General features: G+C 43.2%; 1 protein-coding gene across 3 annotated transcripts in view; it reads left to right on the top strand.

The window, feature by feature from the left end:
* Window positions 1–22,744, top strand: part of ctnna2 (catenin (cadherin-associated protein), alpha 2) — a gene marked incomplete at its 5' end in the record, with an annotated part of 495,295 nt that overhangs the window by 31,741 nt on the left and 440,810 nt on the right. For 2 of the 3 annotated variants that reach the window (XM_080759409.1, XM_080759407.1), the window contains 3 exons: window positions 1,449–1,615; window positions 4,749–4,868; window positions 7,248–7,514. In XM_080759409.1, the coding sequence (XP_080615535.1) occupies window positions 1,449–1,615; window positions 4,749–4,868; window positions 7,248–7,514 (554 nt within the window). The remainder of the gene's footprint in view (window positions 1–1,448; window positions 1,616–4,748; window positions 4,869–7,247; window positions 7,515–22,744) is intronic. The other variant, XM_080759408.1, reaches the window with a different exon arrangement.

The following is a 22,744-nucleotide window of genomic DNA, read 5'->3' as shown; positions in this document are numbered from 1 at the left end:
AGCTACACTTTGCGCCCACCAGAGCGAGCCACACACGAGGCCGCCCGGAGCTACACAGTCATATGAGGGCAGACGCTTGTGAAGGCTCATACATACTCCAGTTTTTGGTGATAGGTTATCACCATTTTAGGTGATAGCTTATCACCTAAAACGGTGATAAGAGTTGAGGCCATCATACTCGCCTATCCTGTCCTTGACATTTGCCATTTTTTTATACGTCTTAATGTAGATTCTTATTGTATTTTTAGGTATTCTGGAGGATATGGATGTATTATATAATGTCATGTATTGTGGTAGCACTGCTTTGTAACTTTATTTCTGCCTCTTGGCCAGTTCCCACTCGTAAAAGAGATTTCTGTCTGAATGTGTTTTTACTGGTTAAATAAAATAAAAACAGTAGTTTGAGAACCACTGACATAGAAACATTTTTTGAATTTTTTTCAGAAAACTGCCATGATTCTACATTTGGTAGAATCTGGTCTCCAGGTGTAAATGGGTTAATACTTTGGGTGCAATCTGTGATGAGCACGAAGGGGAGCCAGCTCTGGTTTGGACGGTTTTCTTTCCTTATGGTTATTATTTACTGCAGTGCTTCTCAAACCCTCTCATGTCAAGGACCCCCAAATTAATATGTAGCAACTACGGAACCTCGGAGGTTTGCGTTGTTAAACTATTCCAAAAATATCCCATCCCCACCCACCCCCCCCATTTTAAATAGCCTAACTTTACTGCAGTGTTTGCCATTGGAATTGTTATTTCTGTAATGATGGCAATTCCAAACTGCTCATAATGCTTTGGTGCACTGCTCCTCCTTGTGGAGAGGGGGGAGGCTGCGTGGAGGTGTGACTTTATAGTCCAAGAAGGAAGTGAGACCACATTTTTATGACAGGTTTTTGGTCATGAACATGGCGTCATGAGTCATGACTACAATTTATATATATAAAAAATCACACCTGTGTGAAGTGAGGGGTGCTAATATATTAAAGTCTAACTCATGTTGATTAGGTGATGTAAAACAAACGTCAAAACAAACTTATCTATTGTTAATAGCATTTAATGTTTGTGTTAGGGACAAGATGACGTACATTTTCCCTTCATTGTCAATGGTGTTTTTAAAACCAACACACATGTTTCTTGTGTCCTAAACATTAAAATAGGATCTGTTTGCAAAAAGGGGTGAAGTGGCCCTTTAAGCACTAGAGCCGTATACTGCTCTTTGCGTCGCAAAAGTATTTAAAAAATGATTTTTATACATTTCATAAAAGTTTTGATGTATTATGACTACTTTTACTTACTTCTTTAAGTATATTTTGATGTCAATACATGTACATTTTGATAACTGGATTTGTACTTGTAACTTGAGGGTTTCTACATTGCAGAAGTAAAATAAATATACTTTTTTTCCAGCACTACTAATCAGTAATATTATCTGCATCTTTTCCCACCAGGTGATACGATGCGCGTGGCTTCCTCTGAGTTCGCAGACGACCCGTGCTCCTCGGTCAAACGGGGCACCATGGTTCGGGCGGCGCGCGCCCTGCTGTCGGCCGTCACCCGCCTGCTCATCCTCGCAGACATGGCTGACGTCATGAGGCTGCTGGCGCACCTCAAAATCGTAAGTACCGCGCGCTTTGCAGCAGAGCATTCACTGTCAAATCTTAAGTACCGCGCACATCGCAGCACAGCACAACACTCACATTGTTTAGTTTAGTTTATTTGATCATCTTCACAGTAACGATACAACTTATTTTTTAACACACGGTTACAATAAAAAATAAAAAGAACTACCTCTTTGTAGATTCTTATTGTATGTTTAGGTATTCTGGAGGATAAATATGGATTCTGTAATTTGTTTTATATAATGTCAATGTCCTGTATTGTGGCAGCACTGCTGTGTATTTGTTGTACGTCTGCCCCTTGACCAGTTCCCACTCGTAAAAGAGATCTGTCTCAATGTGTTTTTACTGGTTAAAAAAAGGTTAAACAAATATATAAATAAAAGTGAGAAACCAGTAAAAGTGGTTGATGTTCAGAATCACTGCTCCGGTTGACTTGGTGGACTCCACACGTGTAATCAGAGGTGTGTCTACTCTGGACTCTGGATGCATGCAGCACTGCATCCTGTGGACTGGATGGATGCATGCAGCACTGCATCCTGTGGACTGGATGCATGCAGCACTGCATCCTGTGGACTGGATGGATGCATGCAGCACTGCATCCTGTGGACTGGATGCATGCAGCACTGCATCCTGTGGACTGGATGCATGCAGCACTGCATCCTGTGGACTGGATGCATGCAGCACTGCATCCTGTGGACTGGATGCATGCATGCAGCACTGCATCCTGTGGACTGGATGCATGCAGCACTGCATCCTGTGGACTGGATGCATGCATGCAGCACTGCATCCTGTGGACTGGATGCATGCATGCAGCACTGCATCCTGTGGACTGGATGCATGCATGCAGCACTGCATCCTGTGGACTGGATGCATGCAGCACTGCATCCTGTGGACTGGATGCATGCAGCACTGCATCCTGTGGACTGGATGCATGCATGCAGCACTGCATCCTGTGGACTGGATGCATGCATGCAGTAGGGGTGCAACGGTTTTCAACCGAAAACCGAACCGTTCGGTTCCACATACACGGTTCAATGCGCTCTAATGAACCGCGCTATTTCGGTTTGCATTAATTCATTTATTACAGCTGCGAAGAATGTATTTCTCGGTCACACACTGGCCTACTTAGAAGTCTAGCACTCTATCGGTCACACACCGTCCTACTAAGAAGTCTAGCACTCTTTCGGTCACAGAAGTGTAGCACTCTGTCGGCCCACCCCCTACATACACACACACACACACACACACACAGAGAGAGAGAGACGGCATGATGAGGAGAATCCAGCACTCGTCTTTAAACGTCGTTCTTGGAATAATTATTGATCGTCATACACAGAGACACACACAGAGTTTGTTCAGATCTGATTCTGCATCTGCACTCGCTGTTTGAGTGCTAATTAAGAGGGAGAGTGAGAGCATAAACAACCCGCAGCAGGACATTCATTCTGTCAGAAAAGTACCAACAAAATACTCCCATGTCCAATCCATGACTGTAGATAGAAGCCCTTCTTCTAATAATATAAGCATAATATCCTTAAATCCTCATGTAGACTTATTGTAAACTTTTGTAGGCTATTTTTCTGAGACACGACGCATTCACTGTGAATGACTCCCCTCCCAGGAGGCACTCTCCTCTCCTCTTTCCTGCATGTGCTTAATGCCCCGTGTGAGCGCATAGGTGCATTTATTTCCCCTTGAAAATAATGATGAGGCACATTAAAATAGCAATATAAGGTATTTTTCCCCCTTTAAAATAATGAAAAGGCAGAAATGCCTAATAAAATAATATGCTAAAAAAAGAGAAGAAAAGAAAATGCTATAAATAAACTTTTTTGAGTGGTGCAAGCCACTGCCTGGCTGGCTGGGTGGGTATGAGCATGAAAACAGCGTGGTTGTTTTTCACCACCTGTGCACAACCTAACACACACGCACATTATTAACTGTATATATGATGATTTCGTGTGTGCCAGTACAGTGACACTAGTACAGTACAGTACAGTACAGTACAGTAGAGGGTACAGTAGGGCGCGTTCCTGGGGATCACTTCACAAGGGGGTATTTTTTTTTACTGTACCGAAACCGAACCGAAACCGTGGCCCCCATACCGAGGTTCGAACCGAACCGTGGTCTAACTGAACCGTTGCACCCCTAGCATGCAGCACTGCATCCTGTGGACTGGATGCATGCATGCAGCACTGCATCCTGTGGACTGGATGCATGCAGCACTGCATCCTGTGGACTGGATGCATGCAGCACTGCATCCTGTGGACTGGATGGATGCATGCAGCACTGCATCCTGTGGACTGGATGGATGCATGCAGCACTGCATCCTGTGGACTAGATGGATGCATGCAGTACTGCATCCTGTGGACTAGATGGATGCATGCAGTACTGCATCCTGTGGACTGGATGCATGCAGCACTGCATCCTGTGGACTAGATGGATGCATGCAGTACTGCATCCTGTGGACTGGATGCATGCAGCAACCACTGATTCCTTTTATTTCAACCCTTACCTGGATTTGCATTTAGACGAGGCATATGGAGGGTGTTGTACTAACACGCACGCATGCACATGTGCACACGCGTACGTGTGCGCGCACGTGCATGCACGCACGCACGGCGCACGCATGCTTACTTTTTCACACTGTTTTCTGTGTCCACAGAGGGCCGTAAATTCAACCAATGTTTAAGCCCTGCCATCAAAGGCCACTTAAAAAGTTATCTCCCCCCAATTTTCTCCTTTCCATTACGTCTCTGTCGGCACTTTAAGAGAGAGAGAGAGAGAGAGAGAGAGAGAGTTTAAATAAGGAATGGACCCATGAGAGATGGAAGAGTTCTGAAATGAGGGCCATTTTTTTAAATTAATTGTCTTTTTTTTTCAAACTGGTTGCAAATGCAATTACAAAGAAGCGAAAATCAATTTTTATTTACACACGAGCAAAGACCCCCGTATCGTTTTCCAGAAGGTCTGTTCTTAACCTTTTATTACTTAAAGTTTGTGATTTAATGAAACTACTTTAAGCCTAAAGCTTTTTTATAATCCCTTTTCAGGTGACTAGATAGATTACTGGGGTTATTAAATATGGCTTATTGTGTGTGTATGTGCGCGTGTGTGAATGCGTGACAGGTGGAAGAGGCTCTGGAGGGAGTGAAGAATGCGACCAATGAGCAGGACCTGGCCAACCGTTTCAAAGAGTTTGGAAAGGAGATGGTGAAGCTCAACTATGTGGCAGCACGCAGACAGCAGGTAATCCACGCAGACAGCAGGTAATCCACACAGACAGCAGGTAATCCATGCAGACAGCAGGTAAACAACCACGCAGACAGCACATAGAGAACGCAGACAGGCAGCAGGTAATCCACGCAGACAGCAGGTAATCCACACTTTCCTGGGGGGCCTTTATGTGTGTAATTTGTGGTTTTAGATATTTTAGATTTTAGCAGTGAGCCTAGTGTCTCTGATGTCATCGACACTGGGCTCACTTACTTCCTGGACTACAATTCCCATAATGTTTTGGTGCACTGCTCGTCCTTGTGGATAAGGGGAGGGGCTGTTTTACTGAGATAGTCCAAGGACTATCTAAAGAGGACGGGAAGCGAAGACCGTATGGTGGACTCCATGTTGCTCCCTGGAAGGAAAGAAACATGCGCAGTTGAGACCAAGGAAGCTGAACGAGGAAGTGTTGGCTGCATATAGACCGATTCCGTAGCGGGTCTCATGGTCGCAGCCTACGTATTTACTGTAGGCGGACTCGACGTAGCTGCGGGGTTTAAACCATCACCAGGCGCATCTCTTCCACTACAGTGAACGGCAGAGTGACTGAGTTTGCCTCAAACTTTACTCCTTTACCTGCTTTTTTTACTAACACTAACATTACAAAGATGCCCAGAACATCGAGATGAACCTGTGTAGTTTATGGCTGCTCCAATAAACCCATTGCGCATGTTTCTTTCCTTCCATGGAGCACCATGTGAGCAACATGGCGGCGCCCTTACGGTCTTCGCGTCCCGTCCTCTTTAGACAGTCCTTGGTTGAGACCATGAAGTTGGGCAACTTCCTGCATGGTCTCAACTGCACATGTTTCTTTCCTTCCAGGGAGCAACATGGAGTCCACCATACAGTCTTCGCTTCCCGTCCTCTTTAGATAGTCCTTGGTGTAGTCCAGGAAGTATGTGAGCCCAGTATGTGAGCCCAGTGTCCATGACTTCAGAGACACCAGGCTCACTGCTAACATCTAAAACCATAAAGACTCCCAGGAAAGTGTTCTAAATCTTCAAAATGTCATTAACATATATATTTTTGGGTGACATTTCCCTTTAAGGAAACAAATGCACAATTTGCACATGCAGTAAAAAGCTACATTTCCATCTATAAGGCCAAACCTCAATGAACAAAAACATTGTGATTAATGATGAAGTTACAAAATGAGGCTTCATTCACAAAATGTGCATAATCACATAGCCAATTACAAATGGTAAATGGTGCATTTATAGCGCCTTTTTTCCAAGGCGCTTTACAGAGATTGTACATTACATTCACCCGTTCTCTCTCTCACACACATACACACACACACACACACACACACACACACACACACACACACACACATTCATCTTTACAGAGATTGTACATTACATTCACCCGTTCACACACACACACACACACACACACACACACACACACACACACACACACACACACACACTCATACACCTTTACAGAGATTGTACATTACACACACACACACACACACACACACACACACACACACACACCGATGGCGGAGGAAACCATGCAAGGCACCAGCCTGCACATCGGGAGCAATCAGGGGTTCAGAGTCTTGCTCAAGGACACTTCGACACTACCTCTGGGGGAGCCCACAGGGATCGAACCGGGAACCTTGCGGTTCCGGTCACTCAACCCCTGAGCCACTGCCGCCCCCAATTACAATTACAACTACAATTCAGGCATTCAGCAGACATACAAACATAAAAATACAGTCCGTTGCTCTCCTCAGGTTGGCAGAGGAAGTGTAGTGCCCCAGGATTACATTAGATAATTGACACTGGGTGAAACCAATGGGTTACAAAATCATCAGACAAAGAATAAAAATCACAAGCGTTTCAAATCATATCCTTTGATCGGCTGGTGATATAACATTCCTTCACTGACTCTTGACGCACTTGTGGTAAGGACTGATGTTCACACTTTCATATTCTAGTCCGGCAGCCTACGGGCTTCTTTTGTTTAAAGTGGGAAATTTGTTATATAGCCTACGGTAGTCTTTTGTATTGGCCTAAAATATTGTCTATATACATATACATACGTCACTATTGGGCATTTTATTTATAGTAACCCTACCATTAACATCCTATTGGATTAAGTCAAAAATGTCAAACTTTCCTATTGCTTTAAGTAGCATGTGACATGTCAAAGGGGCGACTGTGGCTCAGGAGGTAGAGCAGGTCGTCCAATGATCCATGGGTCGGCTATGTAAAGCGCTTTGAATAAAGGCACTATATAAAATGCACCATTTACCATTTTACAAATGTGATGAGGGCAGCACAAATGGACCAAGGACCGCCAGTGACCCACCGTGGTCTCTCTCTGTCCGTCCTCCTTTAGGAGCTCAAGGACCCCCAGTGTCGGGACGAGATGGCGGCAGCGCGCGGCGCCCTGAAGAAGAACGCCACCATGCTGTACACGGCGTCTCAGGCCTTCCTGCGCCACCCTGACGTGGCGGCGACGCGCGCCAACCGCGACTACGTGTTCAAGCAGGTGCAGGAGGCCATCGGGGGCATCAGCAGCGCCGCCCAGGCCACCTCGCCCACCGACGAGAAGCACGGGCACGCCGGCATCGGAGAGCTGGCCGCCGCCCTCAACGAGTTCGACGTGAGTAATAATTCATTAACTGCCTTTTGATTTGTTTTGTTTTGTTTCTTTATTATGTCCGGAGACTCCTCCCCAACAACCCCCCCCCGGTCCGGAATGCTTAATTTGTTTCTGTAGGTGGTAAGTCCGGAGGTTACTCACTGTAACTGCTATTTTCAGCGTTCAACCAAGAGTAAATATACTGGATCTCTTGTCCACTAGTCCCTTCCTAACATTTTAGTCTAGTTTTTATTTGTTGACAAAATTGTCAGTATATTTAGTTTTAGTTTTAGCCGTCATAGCTTTGTTTTTATTTAGTTTCCATTTATTCTTCATCCGTGATAAAAGGTAGTCAAGGACGCACACATGCAGACGCACACGGACACGGACACACACACACGCCCATGTGTGTTTGTGTGTGTTATCATCATGCACAGTTATTTGGAAATGTGCTGCCATCTAGTGGTTGTTAAGCAACATCAAACCTGAGTTGAACTGAGGGAAGACAGTATACTGTATGACTGATAGTGGATTATTAACTTTCAGTCAGTTTACAGTAGCATTAACGTATATAGACATTTAGCAGACGAGAGCCACTTACAGTAAGCACGAACACATGGTAATACATCAAATATATGAAATTAGTCATCAGGAATCATAAGGAAGCTAAGAACCTAACATATGTCTGTAACAGTATATAAAACGGTATACACAGTATACACTATGCAGTGCTACAGTATGTCTACATATTTATGCTATCTATACCAGTGGTTCCCAAACCTTTTCATGTCAAGGACCCGCAAATTGACACTAATTAGCCCACGGACCCCCCATTTGAAAAGATATGCCAGAGACCCCCATAGGAGAATATATTTACGGCTCTAGCAGTGATTCTCAACCCGTTTATTTTGAAGGATCCTGAGTTTGACATGCTGCTTTATTAGTCTTTAATAGCATTTCTATCTCTGGGACCCCAATTTATATTGTAAAGTCAATGTTAATTTAACTCTGAGAGCGTACAAATGGACCTGTCACTGTCCATTTGGTTCCAAACGATCATTTAGCTGGGGACCCCCTGGAACTCCCTCAGGGACCCCTACTTTGGGAACCACTGGTATACACTATATGGAGTGCTACAGTATGTCTACATATGCTATCTAAATTACATACATTTAGCTATTGCCGCACAATTAATCTAAAAAAGATTGAGATCTGCATTCAGACACCTATGCAATTTAATTTAGTGAATAATCACTAGTTGGGTGACCAATTATTTTTAGTCACTCTTATGATTTTATACACATACATGCTCGCCTGGTTTTTAGTAATGGATTCCTCCTGGGTGTTACGGTGCATGAGGAGGCCGTTATCTGGACTCCTAAGACTGACTCAGACTTAGATCTCTTCTGCCCTTCTTCAACTCTCCTTGTTGATTAATGGTTGTGTGGTCAGACAGTCACCCAGGCCGCCCGGCCCTCCACCCTGGCCTTCACAGTATACAGCGTCATGACATTTTCTTTGACACATTGTAAAACGGTGGTTTTTTTCATGTTCTTCATAATACGCCACTGAATAGAGAGGTCAGCCTCCTCAGCACAGAAACACACTCTGTGTGTGTGTGTGTGTGTGTGTGTGTGTGTGTGTGTAAATGAATCTATAGGCCTACGAATCGGAAAATCATATGGTATAATATGATAGGCTATAGTACTTCATTGCCATGTAAGAAGAACACATACCTGCATACTCACATTTCACATAGCACAAAGAACAAGGAGTGAGGCCAAGTAGTAGCCTGACCAGTTTGTTTTGGAAAGTCTGGAGCCTTGTTTTGAGGGCCTTAGAGGTGCTGTGGTACCAAGAGGTGCATGCATAGTCGAAGAAACCTTGTACGAGGGCTCCTGCTAGGGTCTTCAAGGTGCTTTTGTTGACCACCAGTGAGGAGATCCTGTACAGGAATGTTATTCTTTGGTTGACTTTTTTGATTACGTTGGTGGCCATTTTATCACTGGCAAGATTCAGAGCTGAGGGCCTTTTCAACCTGCAGACTTTTAAGGGTGTTCTACATTGCAGAATTGACTTCAATTCTGTTGCTCTCCCCAGGTTGGCGGAGGGTGTGTAGAGCCCAGGATCACATTAGATAATTGACACAGGGGTGAAAATGGGTTACAAAATCATGGGATAAAAAATAAAAATAAAAAGAATGCTAAATATGTTGAGGAGCTCCTCCAGAACAGAACAGGTGGAGTCAGTGACAGAAGGTTAGAAGAAGAGTTTTCGCATTCTGGGCGGGAACCCCTTTTGGTGTTTTAAGCAATATGTTATACTTTAGCTAATGGAAAATAGCAGATCTACAAGCTCACTCTGTGCCGCGCTATGAGCTTGTAGGTCTGCAATTTTGTTTTTAAATCGCGAAAATGTGGCGCAAATCTTTGAATATATCTTCCAAAGTGAACGTTTTTAACTCAAATCTTTGCTCTTGCATGGGGGGTCCATGGAACTACATATTTTCATACAGGGATCCGTGGCCAAATACAGATAATTCTGGGGGTCCTTGACATGAAAAAGGTTGATCACCACTGACATAGAAACAGGGTTTTACAGAAAAATGTTAGGATTTAGAAGACTTTTTATTCTAGAATCGTCCTCGGGTCTAAATGGGTTTGATGCTGGTCACATAGTCTGCTCTACGGCTGGAGTGAAAGGCCAGCTTATGAATAAGACAGAGACAGAGACAGTGATCCATCCGTCCGTCTGTCCGCTTGCACTGGCACAATGAATCAGTTTAGAATGACTCAACCAGATTCTACAAACAGTTTTCTGATTTAAAAAAAAAGGTTTCTATACATTTCTTTGTATATTTAAGTTATTTGTCATGTCTGCCCTGTGCAATTTTTGAGGGAAAATGTTCGTTCTAATGTGCCTCATTACGTCATATTGTCTCTTTGCTGTTAATGGCGTTTGTTTTACGTCACCATTACATCACCTAATCAACATGAGTTAGACTTTAATTTATATTATTGCCCCTCACTTCACACAGGTGTGATTTTTGATTACGAGGCCCTAAAGAGGGAGTGCCACAATTTTTGTATAGTGACACTATCGGCCCCTCCGCTGACCCCTCCCCCTTTATCATACAACTACAGCTGTGGGTGCGGCTTCAGTTCAGGTGGATCACCACCCATAACCACCCACCAGGCAAACCAGGCATACTTAATGAACTGGTGGGCGTGTCCACATAAAAACATTTTAACAAATACTGTACACTTTTTTGAAAACATTATACCTCCTTATATAACAATAAGACATGATGATCATGTTTTAGGGTGGTAAAAAAATCAAAGACTTTTGAGCACTAGTTAGGAGGCATTTAGTTCCCCAGATTAGTACAGAGCACTAGTTAGGAGGCATTTAGTAACCCAGACTAGTACAGAGCACTAGTTAGGAGGCATTTAGTACCCCAGACTAGTACAGAGCACTAGTTAGGAGGCATTTAGTACCCCAGACTAGTACAGAGCACTAGTTAGGAGGCATTTAGTAACCCAGACTAGTACAGAGCACTAGTTAGGAGGCATTTAGTACCCCAGACTAGTACAGAGCACTAGTTAGGAGGCATTTAGTACTCCAGACTAGTACAGAGCACTAGTTAGGAGGCATTTAGTACCCCAGACTAGTACAGAGCACTAGTTAGGAGGCATTTAGTACCCCAGACTAGTACAGAGCACTAGTTAGGAGGCATTTAGTACTCCAGACTAGTACAGAGCACTAGTTAGGAGGCATTTAGTACTCCAGACTAGTACAGAGCACTAGTTAGGAGGCATTTAGTACCCCAGACTAGTACAGAGCACTAGTTAGGAGGCATTTAGTACCCCAGACTAGTACAGAGCACTAGTTAGGAGGCATTTAGTACCCCAGACTAGTACAGAGCACTAGTTAGGAGGCATTTAGTACCCCAGACTAGTACAGAGCACTAGTTAGGAGGCATTTAGTACTCCAGACTAGTACAGAGCACTAGTTAGGAGGCATTTAGTACCCCAGACTAGTACAGAGCACTAGTTAGGAGGCATTTAGTACCCCAGACTAGTACAGAGCACTAGTTAGGAGGCATTTAGTACCCCAGACTAGTACAGATCACTAGATGGGAGGCATGTAGTACCCTGACATATTTCTTCAAATGGGGGTCCGCGGGCTAATTAGTGTCAATTTGGGGGTCCTTGACATGAAAAAGTTTGGGAACCACTGGTTTATTTGACCATTTGAGATAAGGCCTTATGGCCACACGCGCACGCAGACAGCACTTACATTCACAGAAAACCACCCAATGATAGAACCACAGACTTTTCGATTAATTATGATTATTGACTTAAGTTTAATTAACTGTCACGGGGCAACCCGTGCCCTATATACAAAGACACATGAAACTGCTTTCTATAACATGCAAGGACTAATGTTTTAAACTTGTGTATTGAAAACTGTGTGTTCACTGATTGTTTGCTAATTGTCTCTCCTGCACTGCTGGTGGCATATTATTTTTATTATGTCCCTTGATTTAGGGAGGGGCCAAGTGCTATGCAGGGGAGGGGTGCTATGCTTTGAGTTTAATTGTCATTGAGTTTCCAACCCAAGTTATACTTGTTAATTGTAATGCATCTTTATGAATGTTTAGATTACTTTGATGCAAGGGGTTATTATGGCAGTATTTATTGCGAAGAAATGTTGCTATTTGTTCTAATAATAATAATAATAATAATAGCTCAGATTTATATAGCGCTTTTCTAAATACCCAAAGCGCTTTACAAGGGAACACTAGGAACAGACTTTATTAAGAGAAAAAAAAACAAAAAAAAAACATAACAGATACAGGGTCCTGTGTCCTGTGGTAGGGTCCTGGTCCACCCCTATTTAAGGGAGGCTGCAGGGACAGGTGGGTTAGTTTAACAGTCCTGAGGAGAGCTACAGGGCCTTGTGTGACCCAGGTTTAACCTGAAGAGAGTTCTCATCCTATTTGGTCTTGTTCAATTGTGTTTGCCTAAGTATTTATTTGTTGATCTATTGTTGGCCAGTATTTAGTTTTTGCTGTGTGAATTGCACTGAAGAAAACTCTCTATAGGTTGGTGGAGGAGTTTGGAGAAAATAAAAGCCCTTAACTACCATTTCTGACTGTTCTTGGAGCCTTGGCCGTTTGGGCAACTTCACATAACGATTAACTATTACCATCCCTAATTCTAATACAATTCCCACCACTGCTATACTTTGTGATAAATTCTCCTCAGTTAACACGAATTAGTGACCCTGTGGGACCCTTCTCCTCAGTTAACACGAAAAACAACAACACGCACATTCAGTCATTGTTGTTGTTAATAGTGTAGTTGTTTACAGCCCGAGACCCTTTTAGAAATATGTGGAAATAACCGGGAGCATCAGTGTGTTACAGTGTGTTATGACTCAGACAGTGGAACTAACGGGGGCTGGCAGAGAGAGAGCGAGAGAGAGAGAGAGAGAGAGAGAGATCGCTGGCTGGCACAACAACAAGTCATACAGTTCCCTTTTCCGTCTGCACGCTGCCTTCCATTAAAGCAACGTGGAGGAAGTGAGGAAATATGCGGACGGTGCCTTTTAAGATAATTGTGTTTGTATCAACAACGCTCCCTTCTCTCTCTCTCAGCAGCACATTAGATTTGACTGTTTTTGAGCTAGAAAAAGAAAAGAATATGTCCAGTTTTTGGGGCCAGCTAACGCCGTCCATTCATTGCAGGTTTCTGCTCAAATCCATTAGCTGTGTGTGTGTGTGTGTGTGTGGCCAGCCTGTTGCAGCATGTACACAGCCAAGCACACCACCAGGGGGCACTGTTGAATTACTTTTGAGTTTGAGCTTGTTATACAGTCTTTGTAGTGGTGGAAAAAAACTACTCAAATGTTTTTACTTAAGTGCAAATATAAATACTGCCATGTAGAAATACTCTGATTTCACATACTCAAGTAAAGTTGAAGTACCTCCAGATTGTACTTAAGTACATATACTTAGTTACTTTCCTCTTCTCTCTCCACCTTTCCATTTCTGTAGTTTTTTCTGTCTGAAAGTCTTTAGAAACAGATTTTTTGCAGTCTGGCTCGTGTGTGTATATATATATATATATGTGTGTGTGTGTGTGTGTGTGTGTATATATATATATGTGTATATATTATATATTAGTGATGGGAGATTAATCGGCAAACACATCGGTATCGGCCAATTCTAGTTGTTTTTAGATGAATCGGCATCGGTCAGACCGATTAATGAATCGGTCTGACTTTACAGATCAACAAGCCCAAAGTAACGCCAAAAAACAACAAAAAAAACCTAATAGCCTACGAACGCAGAGACAAATAACACTATGGTCGAGTCATAATTTCGGCATCCGTAACACAAAATGTTCTTTCCCATAAATTGTCTGCATGCGCAAACAACTCTGTCACAGTTTGCTGTCAGCCTGAACACGATGCCAAGTGGCATGCAGAGTTATCGACACGGAGCGTGTTGTGTTCAATAAAAACACTCATTTTCACCCTGGCTGAGTCCACTGTATTAGCCTAGAGACACATCTTAATTACCACATCGTCTGCCTAAGCTCGTTCGTTACAACTCTTTTCTCATTCTGCATGGACAGATGCACCTGTCAGGAGAAAATATGAATGGGCGAACACGGCGAGGTAAATGGGACATGACCGAGGAGAAGAAGTATCTGCTTGTTTGTCCTGTCGCGGAAGCCAATTAGCCACTAACTGAGACACTATAGCTGTCCTCGATATAGTAATAGGGTGTCGTTGAGCTTAAGAAGGAAGCGTGCACGAACGGGAGTGCGCGGGCCGGGCTAGGAAGAGTGTGTTGGTGCGTATAGCCTATAACAAAATCCATACTACTGCGCGCTCAGTCCAGCGTTTACGGCTTCAGATCCATAGAGATCACTCCCTCCCACACCATGCCGAGGATCCATATAGGGTTCAATGTGTATAGCCTTCAGATACTATAGTCTGCTCTGCTACAGCATAGCTATGGAATAGGCTATAGTCTTCTGTGTTCTGCCAGAGAACTTTGTTGAATTGTAACTACTAACACTTTAGATACAGTGAACACACATTGTTGTTGTTACTCATTGCATTTAGACATGCATGCACCAAAGCATGATGCAGGACCAAACAGGGACTGCCCATGAGCCAGACCTCCTTGTTAGTCAGACCTGCGTGGCCGGTTAAGACTCAACCTGTGCTGCGGTTTACAAATCATGCGTGTTACAAAACACCCGTGCTGCGGTTTACAAATCATGTGTGTTACAAATCACCCGTGGCTTCCTGTGAGGTCAGGGGATATTGTTAGCAATGGTCAAACTCACTTCAAGGTCGCTCGACTCAAAGTACAGTCTGGAAGAGTTCATGAATGTACTTCATGCACGTTCAAGATAATACGTGGATTAAGGGAATATAAAATCTGCACTCCATGTAATAGTCTTTATAGGAGTCGTTTCTATAATCTCTTGCGGTCTTGAAGGCCTTCGTCAAAGTCCAACACTGTGACGAAGGCCCGCGCCCCGAAACGTGTCAGTTTGCTTTGACCATCCTCTATCATCATCATCATTTACACAATCAGCGCCCGGATTTCTTTCAAAATAGAAGCTCGGAGGGGCACGGTGGCACAGTTGGTAGTGCTGTCGCCTCACAGCTAGAAGGTCGGGTAGGTACCCTCACAAAAAACATGCAGTAATCCTGGTCACTAAACTGCCTCCCCCTGGCCAGCCGGGGCACCTGATGGAGGGGAAAGGAACTGGTTGGAATAACGTGTTCCTTCCATGCACTACGTCCAACCAGGGAAACTCCCCCTGTCAGGTGTAAAGGAGCAACTTGGACACTCAGGCATGAAGGAAGCATGAGTTCAAGTCCGTTGCTCTCCCCTTGTCCCCCATATATGGGGGACTAGGTTGGTGGAGGGTGTGTAGAGCCCAGGATCACATTAGATGATTGACACAGGGGTGAAAAATGGGTTACAAAATCGTGGGATAAAAAAAATATATATAAAAAAAATATATATAGAAGCTCTGGGTGCCGGGAAGATATGGCCACTTTTATTCTGTACCCTTTCGTTCCGGACAAAAACCGGGAGACATATCTTTGCTTGCTTACCTTGTAAAGGCCTATTCATAGTCTAGATTTTCGGTGATGAGGTGACCACCGCTCCGGTGGTGAGCTGACCACCGGAGCTGAAATAACATTGAGCGGTGGTGAGTAAAAACAGAGAGAAGGGCTGGAGCGGTGGCGGTGGTTTGCTCTTCACCGCGGCTCGTGACGTCATGTTGTAGTTCGGTGGTCACCCCACCTCCGTAAATCCAGACTATGTATGAGCCTTAAGATTACGTAAAGTCGCTGATCGCTCGCTTCATATTTTGAAAGAGAGGCATGTTGAAGTCAGAAATGAAGAGTTTAGTATATCCATCAAAGGGGGCTTCAGCCCCTGCCATTTTACCCATCTGTAAAACAACTGAACAGTCTCCAGACCACGAATGCTGCATTTACTATCATGGTGAAAAATACAAAATTCCACTCATTTCCTTTCCTTTCCATTCCATGCCATGCCGGAAGGCAGCATTCAGGAGAATTGCTTTTTTTATTCCCGAAGTCTCCTGAATTTGAACATAGCATTTTGCGCTGAACAAATTTGTTTCGGAATCCATGTCGTTACACCATGTCGCATCTCCACTAGATAAAGAGTGCTGATCTACAAGCTCTCAACGCGTCGTGGCCTGATGCATTGAGAGCTTGTAGATCTGCTATTTTCATATTTTTTGTCCAAAAGTGCCCTTTTTTCAGCCCCTGCCTCTCTAACTGCATGTCCCTGCAGGGCGGCGGTGGCTCAGGGGTCATACTGACGATTTCGTCAACAAATAGAAACTAGACTAAAATGTTAAGGAAGGGACTAGTGGACAAGAGATCAGTATAAGTCATTTTACACTTGGTTGCATGCTGAAAATAGCAGATCTACAAGCACACAGGACTTGTAGATCGGATAATACGTTCAGCATCAAGGCCCCGCCAAAATACATTTTGTTCAACTAAATCAACTGTAGATTCAGTGGACTAAAATCTTATGATATTTAGTCGACTAAAACTAGTCGCACCAAAGACAGGTGACTAAAATGTGACTACAACCTAAATTAAAACAATTATTTTGCTGTCAAAAACAACACTGGTTGCATTCACCCTTCTCTCTTAGCACAGAGACAGACCCTCTTGGTTCTGTCAGCCCCCCTAGTTTTAGTCAACACTGCCTGGTTCTCTCATGCAGCACAGCTAGACCTCCCTGGTTCTCTCAGCACAGAGACAGACCCCCCTGGGAGCTCTGAGTGGGCGCAGCACCATCCCCCCCCCCCCCCCCCCCCTTAAAGGTAGCTCGCCGTCAAGGTCATCCCTCCAGGACCCACACTGGCTCGCCCACTCGTCACTGTTGCTTGTCACGCACACGTTCAAACATTTAGCGACATGTTGGCATTTACACACAGGCACGCACACACACACACACACACTCGCATGTACACGCGCGCTTGTGTGCGTGTAGAGTCTTCTTCTTCAGCAAACACACAGACACGCACGCACACATAAACACACATAGACCAATGAGTGTAGTATATATGCATCCTCCGGGCACTTCACATTCAACAGGATTATACTGTGAAATAATCCTATGTGTTCATTTTATTTAACAAATGCAAACCTTATACCATCAGATGTGGTTGGGTTGGCACCATTTCATCAGGTCTGCTATAGTAGCTTCATAACCATTTTTAAATCTATTTTTCACTGACACTGTAATTTGTATGTTGCCTTTCGTGCTATAATTGCTTCAAAAAATCACACCCGTGTGAAGTGAGGGGCTCTCTTATAATCATACATCATCTCGTTCATTCTGGCCAATCATAATTTTGCGTGCTCACCTTTGTCTTCAATGTTTGTGTTGCGCAAAAAAAAATAGTTTATAGGGATAAGGGATAAGAAGGGGTGGCACAAATATAGCCCAGGGTGTCTAAACTGCTTCAGACAAATCTACTTAGTCCATGTCACTCTTAAGCTACTTTAAAGTAAAGTTTTGATGACCATTTCAAACGAGCTATAATACGACAGGCATCTCATACGTTAAAGCACCGATTCGCAGCTAGTCTGCATTGCAATGTTCTCTGCAAAGGGTGGATATACATACAGTATCTGGCAGCTAACTCCCGGGAGATTTGAGACAAAAAACCAGAATCAACAGATTATAAATGAGCTGGTTTTTCAGTTTCTGTGTTGCTATAAGCTAAGCTCCTTTTCCCTGCATGAAGTTGGACCGTAGAGAGATGCAAAACAGCTTGTTTTCACCAAGGCAGAAAGACAATGTTATTCCCTGGTATAAAAGGTGTTGTCGACAGACACAACAGACAGCTATAGAAACATGTTTTTCAACATCCTGTTAAGTGCTTAACCGTTTCGAGTCAACTTCGATTTTGAACCGCACTTCACATATAGTTTAAATCAGTGGTTCCCAAAGTGGGGTCCGGGGACCCAGCTAAATGATAGTTTGGAACCAAATGGACCCTTCTGTAACTCAGATGTAAAAATGGACCTTAACGGGTCCATTTGCTTCCATTTGTACTAGGGATGTCAGGGGTTAAACGGCTAGCCGGTTGGCCGACCGTTAAGAAACATCCGGATATTTTTATCAGCTTTAACGGTTAATTTGCATAATAATAAATACGTGTTCTGATCTTAAATCCCTTTATTTTAGATCGTTTTTAGTAATAGTACAACATAAACATTACAGAGACTGTACTTGTCACTGTACAATACTTTAAAACAGTTGTCATGTTGCACACATGCCTAAAATTGTTCTTATTTGCGCCACCCAGCTTGTCACACTCCAGGCTGCATGAACAGCGCTCGGGCTCGGTTTTCTGCCCCCTCAATGTCCCAAAGTTATCTGTTGTACTTCTGGCTAGTTGGCTACAAGGGTAGCTTTGCGGTAGTCAAAATGTAAGCGAGTGACAGCGAGATGAGATGAACACATGTCGACCGTATAAATGCAGAGACCTACTTGGCATTATTTATTCCATTATTGGCCATTTGGCCTGGAGGGAGAACGTTTACAGCCGCTGCCGCTTCCTCCTCCTCCTCCAATCCATCTCCCCACACTGGCACGGCTTACGGCTATCAAGTTAGCCATGTGCTATCGATGTTTGAGGGTTTTCTCGTCAGCGAAAAGTCAACAAACAGAACACGGTGACATGCAAGCTGATCTTCCTTAATAATAATAAAAAAGGCTTAGCCCATGCGTCCAGTGGCTTTATAGGTATAGGTTGCTCAGATCTGGACTGGATTTATTTATGTTTTGGACTAGAACCGGCGGACCTCTGTACCGTAGACTCGCAGATGCATGCATCATGCAGATGCGATGCGTTGTTTATTGATGATTAAGCCTACAACAATTTATTTATATTGTCAAATGTTGCTTTTTTGTTTTGTTTTTTTAAAAAGGAGCATAAATAAATGTATACCATTCGTCTACCAACTTTAATTATGTAGCCTATACATGCATATTACATTTGGGGTAGCCTATTAAAAAAAAATAATAATAATAAACCACTATCCATTAATGACCCGGTTAATCCTGTCGGCTAACCGGCTGGGAAACTATCCGTTACTGACATCCCTAATTTGTACACTCTTAGAGTTAAATTAACATTGATTTTACAGTATACATTGGGGGTCCCAGAGATAGAAATGTGGGGTCCGTAGACTAATTCATGTCAAACTGGGGGTCCTTGAAATTAAAATGGTTGAGAATCACTGCTAGAGCCGTAAATATCTTCTATTATGGGGGTCCCTGGCATATCTTTTCAAATGGTGGTCCGCAGGGCTAATTAGTGGCATGAAAATGTTTTAAAATGGTTTAAATCATCCATATTTGCCATTTCAGTCAGTGCGATATACATACACTCCACTACATCTCAGAGGCAAATATTGTACTTTTACTCTTGTAGATGGGCTAGATGGGCAAAATAACTGTGTACTTTACTATTAGTTTCAAGCACATTACTCGGGTATACATTTTTGAATAAGGGACTTCTACTTGTAACGGTCGAGTACATCTACATTGCAATATTGATATTTTTTAGTACAACATTTGAGTACTTTTTTCCCCACCACTAAGCTACTGTAATTGGAACTCTGATTGCAGAAATATCAGTGATTCTGATCTGCGACCCGCTCAGACCTCGACTCTACTGCCTCACAGACAGACATACAGCCAGCCAGGCATACATGGTTGAGTGATCGCTGCAATACTTAGAGAAACACTCCCTCCCCTAATTTCCATTTCTGGCCCCTAGAATACAAGAGATGCTCTCTCTATATCCCTAATCTATGTTTGTAGTAGCGTATCAGTGACTCTGTTCCGAGTATAGCCCTAGCTGTTGACAGGCCAATTTAGCCATCATTTTTTAGATAATGGTCTGTTCTGCAGAGGCTAAATGTGACTCGCGGAAATGAGGGAGAGCATGAAGCAGAGTTCCCCACAAAGCCCATCCCCGAGACCCTCCTCAGCCAATTCCACTTGTTTTTCATCGTCTGGTTCTGCATTGGGGGGGGGGGAAGAAGAATCGACTTCTCCTAGCTCCTTGCTTCCACATTACAAAGACACAGTGTGTTCAGAGGCTGCATGGTTCATATGTCGTCGTACTGTATGACGGAGAATGCATTAGTCATTACCCTTTCATCGCAAGCAGCCAATCAGTATTCTCCTTAACCCATTTTGGCATTATGTTATACTCTAGCTATTGAAAAATAGCAGATCTACAAGCTCATAGCGTGGCACAGAGTGCCACGCTACAAGCTTGTAGATCTGCTAGATCTTTGAATATATATTCTTTCAGAGCGAACATTTTTAACTCAAATCTTTTCTTCTTCTGAAACATATGTTCAGATGGGGGTTGGCGGCCAATTACATATAATCTTGGGGGTCCTTGACATGAAAATGTTTGAGAACGACATAGGATTTAGAAGACATTACGTTCCCAGGTCAAAATGGGTTAACCCAACGAGAGCCGAGACCAGATTCTACAACAAATATCTTCTAAAATCATGACAGTTTTCTGATAAAAAAAATCTCATGTTTCTATGTCGGTGGTTCTCAAATTATTATTATTATTACATTTATTATTCATGTCAAGGACCCCCAGAATCTATATGGAATTGGCTGCCCATCCCCACCTGAAAATGTTGTTCTAGGGACCCCCAGAGTTAAAACATTAAGACCCCCAGAGTTAAAACATTAAAAACGGTTGTTGTGACAGAATATATTCACAGATTTGCACACTTCTTCATGATTTTTCAAAAAGGGGAACTCTCAGAAGCCAAGATATGAGTTAAAAAGTAAAAAACAGCTAAAGTTTAAAATAGTGGTTAAAAGCTATATGAGGTGACACAGATGCGTTCCCGTATTGGATATTCCCAAGCTGTTCTCCCCTCATATCTGTTTTTTTCTGACATGCAGGCAATACTTTTCCGTGTAAATTATCTTCCACGTCAGTGTCATGGGATTAAAACGCATGTTTTATACGCATTCATTCATTCATTCATTCATTCATTCATTCATTCATTCATTTAGTTAGTTAGTTTAATTGCCTTTATCCCTTTTCTGGTGGCTTAGATCTTAGAGCGCCGGTGATTTTCTGAGCATCGTGTGGGCGTTCTATTGTAATATTGTACATGCATTCCATGTTGTCTAGATTTTCGCCTCTGTGCGATAATGGGCTGGAATGTAAAGAACACGTCTTGGCTGTGGATGTAAGCTTCTCTGAGCTGAGGCTAAAAGCTGCTACGGTTTAATGAGAAAACTTCTGGATGATTCCTTCCTCCATGCCAAGACCACTGGTTGCCTTTTCCCTATACATAGACATTACACATCCAATCGTGCATACATGAGTAAATGGTGAATTTAAAGCGCCTTCATCCACGGCGCTTTACAGAGATTGTGCATTGCATTCACCCATTCACACACACACACACACACACACACACACACACACACACACACACACACACACCTTTGCATAGACTGTGCATTACATGCACACACCTTCACATAGATTGTGCATTTCATTCACCCATTCACACTCAACATTCACACACCTTTACATAGATTGTGCATTACATTCACCCATTCACACACCTTTACATAGATTGTGCATTTCATTCACCCATTCACACACATTTACATAGATTTTGCATTTCATTCACCCATTCATACTCACATTCTCACACCTTTACATAGATTGTGCATTTCATTCACCCATTCACACACATTCACACACCTTTACCATTTTTTGCGTGCGTGCGTGCATGCATGCCTGCGTGCGTGCGTGCGTGCATGCATGCGCAGCACGAGTGGCAACGTCTAGGAGAAGGGCTTTGTTGGCTGAGGGTTGAGCGGTTATATTATGCATCGGCCCTGCTAGATAGGATGTGCAATTGGAATAAAATGAAATGAGAGCTATTCATATTCAAATAGAGACTCATGGAGATGAGTCCCTGTGTGTGCACGCAGGGTTTTCAATTATCATAGATATGTATATTTATGCACCTCGTCAATGGAAGTCCTCTCTGTCCGTCTGAAACGTATCTGGTCTTCCAGTTATTCTCCTATAGCTGACATTCGAAGGATGTCTCGAAACACAGGAATTTTTTTATGAATGTGACATATGTCACTAAATTTGACTGGGGGGCTGAATTTTCGTTTTCATGTCATGTGAAAGCAGGGAATCATAGCTTCAAATTGACATTGGTTGTCCAGTTTGACCCACCAGTTTTGGAGATATGGCTTATGGAGTAATGTCTTGCAGAAAAAGAGTTGAGAAAGGTTCACTTCTGTGGTCTCATTACATCATAACTCATAACATTACAACTATAGCTACATGTTTAAGCATTTATTTCATATTTACATGTCGATTTCAGCTCTGATACTTATTTCAGACATGCTCGAGTATGTGAAGAGTGCATGTGCTATTCATTTTGGGGGAAAAAAAGTTTTTCTCTGGTGAAAAGCCGGAGTTTGCGCGATGGCAGGCTCTCAGTCAAATCTGGTCAAATCGACTAAATCAACGCTGCAAAGTGTACATAACTCTACCTTGGCCATCGTTGCACCAATGTATGAGAAACTTTATTATAGGTACATTATTTTTTCCACCTTCGTCATGTTC

This window comes from Protomyctophum bolini (assembly GCF_963924005.1).
Source record: "Protomyctophum bolini genome assembly, chromosome: 3".
Classification (NCBI taxonomy): domain Eukaryota; kingdom Metazoa; phylum Chordata; class Actinopteri; order Myctophiformes; family Myctophidae; genus Protomyctophum; species Protomyctophum bolini.
This window is presented reverse-complemented; position numbering and strand designations above follow the sequence as displayed.